General features: G+C 35.8%; 1 protein-coding gene across 2 annotated transcripts in view; it reads right to left on the bottom strand.

Annotated features, from left to right (window-relative positions):
- Positions 1-13,453, bottom strand: part of ZFPM2 (zinc finger protein, FOG family member 2) — a 308,698-nt gene that overhangs the window by 229,934 nt on the left and 65,311 nt on the right. For both annotated transcript variants that reach the window (XM_057408222.1, XM_057408221.1), the window contains one exon: positions 1,319-1,420. In XM_057408222.1, coding sequence (XP_057264205.1) covers positions 1,319-1,420 — 102 coding nt within the window. The remainder of the gene's footprint in view (positions 1-1,318; positions 1,421-13,453) is intronic.

The following is a 13,453-nucleotide window of genomic DNA, read 5'->3' on the forward strand; positions in this document are numbered from 1 at the left end:
GAAAAGGCCATTCTGCTACATTCAAATATATTTCTTGTATTATTTTAAATGCACTGTAGTGTATTATAATACTAAATCTGGTTTTCACATAACACCATAGTGCTGTATACAGAATATAAAATTGTGTATTACCGTTAAAAAACATTTTAAATTACATCATAATAAATTAGATATACTAGGTCTTCATTTTTTTGCCTTTTATTTTCCAGCTACTGGTTTCAGAAAATTACCATTAGTTTTCTTCTTCTCTTCATGAAGAGCATAGAGTAATTTGTAAAATCAAGAAAGGCTGAAAATGTGATTGAAATATAGGATTTTTTCCCTAATGAAATATTATTATTGCATTATAAATTATTGACAGAACATTTCTGAAACTCTTTCCTGATGTGCTCATCCTTTTTATGGAAAATACCTATAAGAGATACAGCTAGCCTGAGGGGATGATGTTTGGCTTCAGATGCATGTTTTCCAGCAGCATCATTAAAATGTAGTCTATATAATGGATCTTTAAGGCCCGTTCCATAGGCCATACCCATGAAAACACTGCATTGAGTTCAAGAATTGCCTAAGAGAAACACAACTTACCCCTTTGCCTTAGATGCTTTTATGGTACTACAGAGGTTTTACATATTTACATTGAACAGACACTTGGAAAGAATTACCATGCTACCATTACATCTTGTACCTTAGCAATGTCACACTTGCACCATCTTCACAGTGCATCATAGAAAAACATTACTGTGAATTACTGTTTAATGTGAAGCACTAACACTTCATTTAACACTAAGAGTTTTTCTTTCAACTGAAATCAATGACCAGGTGTGCTAATTTCTATCAGGCTAAAACAAGTAAGCAAAGTCCTTGAAAATGTCATGAAATACCATGCCTGTATGTTAAGCTCAACATTTTGCTAAATGTAGGCACAAATTTTGAGAAAAGACATAGGCGTTTGGTTGGTGTTCTGGCTTCAGAAAACAGCAGAAAAGCTTTTCCCTTAATACAACCATGGAACTGAGAACTTACAGATAAATTTCAATCCTAAAATTTTAAGCAGCAATATTTTACTTTATATTAAGCATGTATGTTAAGACATTTTATGTTGAACAATTTACAAAATGGTATAGCCCAAAGCATTTTTTTACTCAAGAACTTTATCTTAGCACTTATCAATCAATATCTCGGACTCTGAAGGTTCTTAAAATAAACAGTCCATTAAAATTCAATCCAAAGCATAACACACCTACAAAAATAGAAATATTAAAAAAAAATTGGAAATTAGTTTCAGAAATTTTTTTGGCTTTCAGTTGTTTTTTCCTACCTGGCCCATCCCAATCTTCATTCTCCACAGCAAGCTGCCCTGGCTTCTCTGACCGCGCATCACCATCAGATTCTGCTGCCTCCTGGATTCCTTCTTCATTGCCTGAAAAAACAATCAGAGAAACATAGTACTGACATATTTCAACAGTGACTTTTAGGCAGAGATCCCACAATATCCAAACATCTCCTTACATGCATAAGTCAAAACATATGCATGTCTATAAACAGAGAGAAAATGAAAAAAAGTATATTTGACATGTAAACACCTATGAGTTCCCAGTGATCCAAACAAGCCCTGAGTATCCAATCCTTTCAGTTCTGTGGAAAGACAAATCTTGGAAATCAGTGTTTACTCTGTATGCTTAAAAACCAGACTCACGACTTGCACCTAATTCTGTAAACCAATACACAGAAAGTCATAAAGTTTGTATGTACAAATGAGAGAAAGAAATCAGCTTGTTACTCCCCAGGAACAAATGCTTCCAGCCACGCGCTTTTCTGAATTTCCACCTAAATTATACATTGCATATTAATGACACAGTACAAAAATATGATGCACTAAACAATCTGGCTTTTCAGGCCACTACTGGAGAGTTACAATTTTGGTATTTCAGCATTTAAGGAATTTGCCCTTAAAGGTCATAATGTACCAGCAAGACCCTATGATCATTTTCTCCCTATCAAACTTTATCTGAAGAAATGCAAAATTTCTGATGAATTTCAGAATTTTCACCATCCAGAGTACCTGAGCACATCTGTCTGCATTCAGTAACTATCCACTACAAGTCTGTATATAGGACACATGGAAAATTATGGTTAAAGTTGTAGAGATGGCCATTCAATTTTTATTTGAAGAACTCCTTGTTGAAAGTGAAGTTATTTCAGTTAAACAAAGAGTGTAGGCAAGCTCCATGCAAAAAATAGTATGAAATAATCACCACAAAAAATTACATTGAAGGTGAGGGGTTCACGTATTAACACAAAATTATCTGGCCACAGTAATGTGCTAAATGACATCCCTGAGGCTTATCCAGACCAGTACTTTGCTGCATTTGTACTTTTTAATTCTACTCATATTCTAATCAATCCAAGAAATTCTTGTATAGAAAGACGCTATGAAGAATGGAAAAAAGAAAAATCTACGCTATTATCTACAACTGTCAAATAGGATGATTTTAATTTTTTTAGCAATCTTGAAGCAAACTGTTCCAAAAACTGTGGCAGCACTAAAAACCAGATTCTGCGTATTTTAGAATTTGAAAATTAGACTGTTTGCTGATTTGACAATAGGAGAGCAAGAAGAAGCAAAAAGCAAACCAATTAAGCACTAACTTGTATTTTTTCCCCCCCTGATAACAAAAGCTTTTATTAGCAACATAGGTAAAGAAATGAGATTAAAACAAACCATGCCAGATCCCCATACATTATCACTGGAGCTATATTTATACCAGATAAGATTGTGACCCAGAGTTTTCAAGTACATGATTATATACAAACACTATAAAATATTAACTTCATCTACACATGTATCGGCTTGTAATAACACATTCTTCCTTGCATTCATAAACAGGTTTTTTTTTCTAAGTGTAAGAGCCTGGTAAGTATTCCTCATACAAACACAATACTATACTCACTCCAGACTCCAGTAAGAAAAAAATAGTTCAGTGTATGTATGAGTAGTACTAAAAATATAGCCCAGTGTACAGGCACTTAAAGCTAAAAGACAACACAAATATCTAGTATAGTTTTTTCTGTTAAAGACACTGTATAATTTTACCCAGGCATTTGAAGTTCACATGTTTCAGTTCAATCTGAAGTTACACTTCGGAAGACGGTTCTAAATCCTCACATGTTGAAAAAGCTATCACTTAAGTTTCTTGTAAGTCATTTTAGCAGTTACTTGGTTGTAACCAAGTACCTATTTTAACCGAACAACCCCATTTTTTTTGGGTGGACTGAAGAACCTATTAGATACTTTTACCTTCACAGCAACTTACAGCTGCAACAAATTGCTCTTTATCGCAGAGACACAAAGGACAGCTTTCCAAGGTTCAAAGCTGACAAGACTAACTCCAGTTTTCTCCAAAATGTTGGAAAGCATTTCACAGTAAGGGCAATTCTGAGTTTCTCACTCAAGCTGCATAGTCACCATAAAGCTCTTAAAATGTTCTTTGCATGGAATTTTTGTACAAAAGAAAGTGTCTTCCTTCCACTATAAACAATAGCTCAACAACAAACCCAGCAAAATTTAGAAGTAATAAGAATTCTAAATAGAGCACAGGCATGGAAAATTTATCTCCAAAATATAAAAGTCTTTCCAGGTTATAATACATACACGCCTGGTGTTAGCATGCAAATTTGAGCATTATTTCAATGAATGCAACCGACCAAAATATCAAGCAAATGAAACTACTAGAACTGAGAGAAGGAGAAACTTATGTGAAAAGATTGGGCTGAAGGGGAAAAGGATGGAATTACAGCTAAGGTATACAACCTATAGCAAAACATAATTCATAACTTGGGAAATGAAGAAAGACCTGAAAATGTGTATTTGCAGATGGCTTAATTTTATACTAACTTGCTTTTTCAGTGTTTTATGAAGTATGGCATTACATGTTTTTCATAATCAACTTGTCATGAATTAATGCATGACCCATGCAAATAAAGTGCAACAAAATGTGTAGAATTTACATTAAGGAAAACTCCGGTTTGCATCTAGAAGCAATTCTAATTATTTTCATTGATATTTTCTATTTTCTATTATTCATCAACTATCAAGGTCCACGCATTACACACTGGCAATATTACATAATAATTTCTCCTGTTCCCCACACTACTCTCCCTCCTTACTAAAGCAACCTGACAGTGAAACCGGCAAACACTACACTACTGTGGAGTTCAGAATCCATCAGTGAAGCTAGTCTACCCCAGGTTCAGCTGAGCATCAACGTCAAATGGAAATGGACAACTAAGTCAATCCATTTGGTGCTGAAGACACTGCAACTTCAAAAAGCCAGAGGAGGCTAAGGAGGCTTAGCACAGGAGCTGATAACAAAACACATGCTTTTTTTCTTTTCTTTCCTCTTACTTAATACTACATTAGCAGCTAACATTAGTTTAGCACAACTTTGCTGTGGTAAACAAATTTCCTTACAGAATTTATTTTCTTTCCATTGTTTAATCTTTTAGCTCATTCACTATTTTCCAGTCTCAATAAGACTATTTTTTTATCTATTTTTAAAACTGATTACATTTTTCTTCAATTTACAGGTGTAGACATTTAATAGGATCCAGGACATTATTTTCTTTCTTTCTTCCAAGTGAAATCAAGTGCTTTTTTTGCCTTATACACCACTCACTTAGCAACTACTTCTCTAATCCCATTGTTTTTGTTTTTTCTCATGTTTGTTTCTTCACTTTGCTGCTCAATTACATTTTGCATTCAAATTAAATGAGAAATAACTTTTTACCATCAACACCAAAGAATGGTATAGAAGTACTGCCAATCATATACGCTCTAAAATAAAGCAAAATCTGCTTCTGTTTAGGTTTTTCCTTCTGGCAACAAAAAATGGTAAGTGAATTCTTTCCTGTGAAAAAACATCACTGCATTAAAAAAAAAGACTCTTGTGAGCAAGAATCTGAAATATCATATAGTATACTTACTCATGAGTCAAGCCTACTGGACTTTCTGTTATTTCTCTATATTTGGTATTAAAGCTACACTTTGGGCAGAATTCATCTCATCTAAGATTAGATGTCTGAAAGTTAAGTTAGTCCAGACTTATGTATGTGCTCCTATAGATACGGAACAGAGAAACCTCCTCAATGACTTATCCTATTCGAGGATGGTGAAGATACGAGAGACCTCTTGGTGTCTGAGGTAGTTGAAATGAGTCATCCTCTGAGACACGCAACTTGGACTAGGAACCTATCTTTAGACAGCTAAAGTTAGGTGAAACAAATCTCTGCCTTACAATGAAGTGCTGAGTACACAAAATACTGCTTAACTAAGAGGAAAAAAAAAAAAATCTTATTCAAACAGCTTCAGTAAGATATGAACAGAATTTTCATCTTGACCTTACTATTTCTGACCAGTATTAACTGTTTCTGCTGCTCTTCAAAAACAGTTCAAAGTTTTTTTTTATGTTGTTTTTAATATCCTAGTGTTCATGCAATAGATGCAAGTGAGCATGCTAAAACTCTGCAATTCAGTGTGGCACAGTTCATCAGGGAATCTGAAGACTATAAAGAGACATATTACCAGAAATATGAGAGGAAGAACTCCAACATCTCTGACAACACTGACAAGGAGGAAAAGACTTGAATATTAACAAGTAATTTCTCTTTAATCTTTTTAACAAATTAAAGACTTCCCAATTTGTACTTAATCAGCTTGTACCACAAGTAGTTGAGGTACTTTAAAGAAGCACATGGGTTAGCAGTTCTTCTCAACCCTGCTGTTTTAATCCATGTTGTTCCTATCAGTATTAGGCTCTTACAGAAAGTCTCATACAATGTAACTATTGAACTTTCTTACCAGGAACATTATAGCAGCTGTTAGTCACTCTATAATGTATTTTGCAATCAGCTAAATCAACAAAGTATTTTTAACAATGAACAGTTCAGAACTGACAGATCTACTTTCTTGTTCACAACTGCTTATCACAGCATAGATATCATATATGTTTGCCAGGTGCTCCTATAGTTAGGATACCTTCACAGAAGCCGCTCATGAAAGATAAGGTCATAAAAGAGATGAAAAATGTGCAAGCTTCATACACTCATGGTTTTATCATCAGACAAAATAGCTTTGGGTGAAGGACTGTACCAGTCACAAACAGCACATGGCAGCTTCTATTACAGTGAGAGAACATTAGAAGTTTGAAATTCAGTTTGTGTTCGTTCTTCCTGGCAGCATAAATGTAAACTTAAATTGTTAACATCCTAATACAGCTGTTCAGCATGAAACATCACTTCTCAATTATAATAAATCAATTCAGAAATAAATTGTTACAAAGCCTGTAGCAATTTGTACTGCCAAAAGAGAAAACGGGCATGATGCAGAGACGTGGGGAGTCACACACTGTAGATTTTAGTTCAACAAGGCACGTAACCTTATGTGCATCAACAGGCCAGTGCATCTGGCCGTGAAGGGACAGGCTTTGCTGGGGCCCTTTCCTGCTTTCTGTCACAACAAACAGTGGTTTTCCAAATTCCAGACCTAACCAAAGAAAGATTGTGAGACTGTATGTACGAACCAGAAGCCAGAGCTTCAGAAGCCGCAAGTTAACATTCAAAAATTATCCTTTGTTATTTGCTTTCTCACAATGCCTATGACCAGTAACACAGCTTACACACACTGTTAATCTTGCTCTCGAATCCTAAGAAACACACTGTAAACTGAGAATCACTGCCAGGAACCTCTCTTCAAAAGTAACACTTGTAACTTTGAAATAAACCATGTACAACTTAAAATACAAATGCAATGTACTTAATTCATTCAACGTAACTTACCTTTTGGCAGCACACACTATGCTTAAGAATATCAATGACATCTAACAGAACTTAACTGTCCTTGTGAATTACCCTTTTTTAAAGGTTCTATACTTATATTTAACAAGCAGAAATCTCTAATTTTAATGGCAAGTCTTCAGCAGACATAAAACATTCTGTTTATAAAATACATGCAAATAACGGGGAAAACATCTTTAAATATGCTTTTGGTATGGAAATAAAACTCTGAGAATAAAAATACTAAATAAATTAGGAGGGATGTTTCCATACATTGCCATATTTGGCTTATGGTGCACGGACAAGCTAAACAACTACAGTTGCTATAGTGCCATTCAAATGGATTTATTCTGCAAGCCTTGCAAGAACAGAAAGACAGAGAGGCAGAGATCTGATGCTATCACTACCAGACTCTGTTATCACTTCATCTGATGTATATCTGGAATAATTTCAGAGAAGCCCACCAAAGTCAACTGAGGCACTCCCTCTACCAATACAGTAAGTTTGAGCAAAATTTGGCCCTCAGATGACTGATTTACTAGGGTACCTGCAAGAAATCAACACTTGTACATGTTAATCCACTGCATTTTGTACCAGATTACATTAATTATCTCAATACTTTCCTTCTTTGCAAGCAATTATTGTTTTCTGTCATGCTGATTAACAATCATAATTTCTCCTGGGACAAATCTCATTTGAAATAACTGTATGTTTCTAGTTGCCCTAAGCACTCTTAAAATTATTTATCCAGCAAATGTCTCTTATCCTAACATTTATGAAAGGTCTATGAATATCCATGTATCGTTGAGTACCTACATGTGTGTAAGCTGTTAACTCTACAAAATAACAGTATGGAAACTATTTTAGCTCATATTAAAATCACTACTTTGTTTAACAAAATGACATCTTGACACAATGACATTTCAGCACAGTGGTCACATTAAAAAACAGTGTCAATTATTTCTAACCATTTCGTCTATGGCATTTTTCTCCTGGGATAATACACTGCTGTGCAGTCACTTCATCTAGACTGCATCTGGCCTTCCTCTTTCTCCAAGTGTTTGATACGTTCTCATTATCGCACCGTTTGCTTTTGAAGTCCTTTCAAGACAAGGATCAATGGTTCACATGTATTTCTTGCAGAACAGTGAAAATATTCTCTAAATTGTATTCAGACTTCCCTTCTATTAGTGAGTTTTATATTTATCCTAATTTTTAGGGAGCGAATTTGTGGCACCAGTACTACAAATGAGTATCATTCAGATACACTCACTATGCAAAAGTTTCTATAGCTTTAAACAGAAAAAAAAAACCAAAACAAAACAAAACAAAAAAACAAACTAAAAACGTCTTCGGCCTTTTCAATCTTTCCCCATTAAAATTTCAATTACAAGAACTCTATAAGACATATTCAAGTACCAAGCTGGGGTTCAAACTTATGTAGCTCTAGGCACTTGGTTAGAAAAGCAGCAGAAGCACATTTTTAAAGATATTTAGATCCCCCAAACAAAGTCTGTTACTTAGCATGATTTTCAAAAATTCCAATGGAGAATTTAGCGTCTCATCCAATGAGACGCTAAAACACCCTGCAGCAGAACAGAGATGACTTCAGAGACACTCTAGTAAGTTTTAAACTCTTAAGTTTGAAGACTCTTCTGCAAGTTGATATTTATACTTAATTAATAACAATTCTGGTTTTCTCCCACTGCAGAAATGCTGTCAGAAATCATCATCCAGCCAAGAAAATCTCATTTTATTATGTACAGCTGGAATTGTTATCATATAGACATCCTGTTTTCGTGTGATTTCCACCCACTGCTACATAACAAATATCAATATATATCTGTTTTTACAAAGTGAAATTTTAATTTACCTTGTAAATTGTTTGATGCTTTTATTTAAAATAATCAACAGTCACAGCGCTTCAGTATCAGAAGCAGCCAATCCCCTATCGCTGGCGTTACGTTTCCAAATACATGCTGTATTATAAGTTATTTCAAAAACAGTCTAGACTTCCGAGAGTCAAATCCAAGAAAAAACTTAGCACTCACAAATAAATGCTTGTTTTTGTCTTATCCACAAGAATCTAACCAACAATAATATAATACTTATCCAACAGTGTTATAAATTCACCATTTGCTTCATTTATTTTTTCTGTTCCTAAGAGAGGCAAATTCCTGCAAACAACCCCACTGCCACCTTATACAAGATACAGCCAGTGAGAAACTCTGCTTTTTGGACATAGGTTGACAATAATTTTTCAGGCAACATCTCAGAATTCTAAAACAGTATTTGGAATTTCTGTGTCAAGAACACCAAATCAGACAAAAAGGCAAAATGGACTTCTTTATAAATGAAATTAGTAACAGCTGTATAGTACACATGAACTAAGAACACGTGCTGAAATTTGCTATTTGTGCATTTCATATTTTCAAGATTACCCTTACTAATTTGCAATTCATATCCTGTCAAATTTAAGTTCAAATTTAAGTCAATCCAAGTTCAATTTTTGTGACTTTCTAGAAAGTGGACATTGCTCTATTTGTTTTAACCAAATAGTCCTTTTCCTGATAGCTGTGATAGAATTCACAATTTCATTGTTCTTAAGAAAACCAAAATGTGCTGACTGAAAAGGCTGAAGTTGCTTTGATAAACTGCTTAAAGTTGAGTAAGCTACTTAAGTGTTCCTCCCACTTTATAATTCTATACAGTTAAAATAATGTTTTCTATTTGGATCTACGCGTTTACTTCTTGAAACATGGCTTGTTTCTTTTTTGTGATACAGTTTTCTGTCTGATGACAAATTTCTTTTAAGAAGAAGAGTTTGCTTGTCAAACTCAGGGCAAGCTTTTATCCCACTAAAGTTGATGGATTTCAGTTGGACTGAAAATACAGCTTGATGGGTTTCCACATGGGTTAGCAGTATGTAGAAAAGAGTACAGGATAGACAATCTTGTATTTGTTATCCTTGAAGCCTTTCCATGCTTTCAAGTGAATGGTCAGAAAACTCACTCCAGTATTTTCAAATACCTCCTTCTCTTCTAGCAAGAAAACAGGCAGTCCTCTGACCTCCAGTGAGAGTAAATTGAGAAAGCATGAAAGGTAAAGCACAAGGCAAATTCTGATATTCAGAAGAAAAAGGTCTCCTTTCATCCTGCCAGGATTCAGTCTAATTCTGACTCATCACCACTCAAAGGCTATTATCAGAGAACCCCCTTCCTTTCTTTGCCCATATTCAGCATCTGATGAAAACTATGGAAGATGCACAGTATTTAACTGTTTCAGCTGAATAGGATACAGATGAATGCATAGGAACCCTCATTCTGGGGGACACGAGATTTCAACACAGGTTCACAAACATGCAAAAAAAGAGGTAACTATTGTATTTTCCAAAGGAGTAGCACTGTGAGTTCTTGGTCAGATTCTTGTTATCCTAGGAAATGAAAATACATCAGTACACATACATGCCTTCTGTCTCCGTTTACTGAAAGGAATTAATGTGTCTTTTACTTGGAAAGTCTATATAAATAAAATGCAATGAATTAAGATAAATTTAAAAAGAAACAAAACCAAACAAATAATAAAAAAAAAAAAAGGGAACATGCTCCAAGAGAACAGAACAGAAGTATTGCCAGGGAAAGATAATGTCAGGCACAAGGAGGGGGGGTGTCTGGTGCCAACTAAAGCCGAGGGCTGTGCAATCACCTCTATCAGTGCTCTATCAGTGTCTACACTCCAGCCAAATCCAGAGAAAACAAGGAGTCAAAGATTCAGGTCAATAAGCTTATAGGCGATTTGCACAAACAGCTCCTCCAGCAAGGTAAAAAACAAAGTCATATTGGCTTTTCTTTTTTATTCCTTCTCTTTGAACTCCCTGGTCCAAACACACCCTGAAAATGTCAGTGTTATATGCAAGAATTTAAAGAGCTGAGCTTCTTAATCCCGTTAAGAAATAAGAAGAAAGTTGCCTGTAAAGATCTCCTTATTGAGCTCAAAGTGATTATGGTATAGCTGCCTTACGCTGATCCTACTTCCACTTGCTATAGCAAAAGAGGTAGAAATTTGTCATGAAATCCATTACTGAAAATGAAAGAAACATTACTGATTAAAAGGTTTCTGTTTTTTTTTTTTTAAAAAGGGGTAGGGGAAGGGGAGAAGGGGAGAAAGGTATAACTCTACTTTTTGATCCCAAAAAAGAAAATAGCAAGCATATTGTTAGCCATTACATGCCTGACATGAAAGAAGTGAAAGATATTTACATACACACACACAGGCATACACACCCAAAGTCACAGAGGAAAACAGGACAGACAGAAATCATTTTCAGGGTGTTAAGAGTTTGTCTGGTATTACAGATGGCAGCATGATAGCTTTGCACATGAAGTATGAAAGGAAAGATTAATGCACAGTAGAACTTAGCTTTGTATATGCTTTTTCTTATATGGAGAATCACACTGCAGCTGTTTCCCTGAATCTCAAGCCTGGCTGCACAATCAGGTCACATGGTTTAATATAAAAAATTCCAGTCCTAAGCTGGTCTGGCAAGCTACTGGCAAAATACACAAGCAGAAATCATGGATCAGGTTCTGAGCTCATTCCCTCCTGCCTAACCACAATACGAGAATACAGCAGCAGGTATTCACTCATTATGCAGAAGCCTAAATATTCCCCAAGTTCTCCTCTTGCTTAGAACTGTGTACAAGTTTCAGACAGCACTGCACTCCCCTCAACTCCCTCTTCCCCCACAAATAAAGATAAGCAATGTATTGTGAACTGCAACCATGCATCGACACTGATTTGCTACAGGCATACATAGCACTTTGTACTATAGATCCTAAAAGCACTGCATCATGAAACAATCAATCTTCATCCCACCCTATGTATCCCCCATATCTTCCTATGTCACTAACTGAAGCACAGGTAACAGATGGAAACAGAAGCCATTTGCTTTCCAATCTGTCACCAGCAGTGTTACAGCCACTGAATATCCTTCCACTGAGGGCTGGTGCCAATGCAGCCTTATGATGGAGCAACAACGGGAAGCTACAATAGAAGAACAGGATATTTCAACGGAATTGTGCTGGTAAGCATGGCAGCAAGAAACGGATATGTCTTTAATTGTCAGATATGTACATTCATCCATTTGCCTCTTTCTTCTGGAAACAGACCCACATTTTCTCTCTTGAGTCCTTCCTCCATCTTCTTCTCTTGCCTCTTTCCTTCTCTGAACACAGCTACTTCACTATCTACTAATCTCAAGTGATCCCTCTCATTGTTCAAGGTAACTTTTACTTTGAAAGCTAATCCCTCATCGAGCACGTCTGCTAAGAAGGTCACAAGGAACTGTAATCTGTTTAGCCAGATCTCACCCTTATGAAGTGGACAAGGCTCCTATTCTCCCTGCTTTTTACAGAGAAGAGGGGTGCCACTGCCCTATGAGTATGGCAAACTTTCCAAGTAATGGATGAGAGCACTTTTTTTCTTTTTCCTGACAGTATCTAGGCAGGATGACACAGTGGTCAGAGCCTGAAAAAGCAAATGATACTTCACAGCCATAGTTCAAGTTCAAGAGAACTCGACTTCATACTTTGTTTTTCATCCCATCATCTCCAACTCTGGCTTTTGTACTGTTCTGCTGTTTATGCCCCCTTTTTGTGATCACTTTCCTACTTTTATTAGCCCCATCATGCCCCCAGCTCACTTTTCATGTCTCTGTTAGCATCACCTCATTTTCTTATTCTTACCTATAAATGTTAATCTGTAAATACTATCCACAAACTGACAAAATGCAATGCATTATCACCAAGGCTACATCCTACCAAAGTTTTCATTTCTTCCCCAAGGACTGAGACTAGTGCAGCTTTGTAGTGGAAGAACACTATGACTTATTACCATTGCTTTTTCTAAAATATTCCCTTTCCCCTAACCTCACTGTCAAATTGCAAACAAATCAAACTTCTAACTGCCAACTATTCTGAGGCTCTTCTAAAATATTCCTTCTTGGATAGGCAACTTCATCCAAAGGTTAAAATTCACAGTTACAGGCTTAAAATGATAAATACTAGGTTTCTAATTTCCATTTTTGCTTTTAATATTTACATGTTTAAACACTGTTCACCTCTTCAGATTTGAGTGTAAATGAAGGCCACACAGGGATAATTATTCACATGTAGCAATGTTAATTCTGGTTTTGTGGCATTGCAAACCTGAGGGGAAGGTGGAATTTTCCAGATTCCTTGTCATAAAAGCCATTAATGAGTAAAAGGAGAAGTGAAAATAACAGCCAAAATCATAGTTTTGAGAAAGGAGAAGATGTAAAATGACATGTAGCTTAATCAATGTGATTAATTTGCTTCACACTTTGCAGAGGCTTTTGCCTTCACCTTCTAATTCTGGCAACTATTCTGCTGAATCAATCTCACAAACCCAAATTAATAAGGTAGGAATGACAACTATGGCTTTATAAAGGTTAGCTGCTTGCAATTTAGACAGGAAGAGACTGCTCCCTGCTCATAGTAGGATCACACACAGCTTGACTGGAAAAACTCTTCAGTCAAAAAGCCAAAGTTATCAAGTTGTGAACCTTTAAGTCCTCCACTTTCATTCATCTGATTGGTGAGTT

The sequence above is a fragment of the Pezoporus wallicus genome, unplaced genomic scaffold (genome assembly GCF_028554395.1).
Source record: "Pezoporus wallicus isolate ANWC-B61680 ecotype Strahan unplaced genomic scaffold, APGP_CSIRO_Pwel_v1 contig_3815, whole genome shotgun sequence".
Classification (NCBI taxonomy): Eukaryota; Metazoa; Chordata; class Aves; order Psittaciformes; family Psittacidae; genus Pezoporus; species Pezoporus wallicus.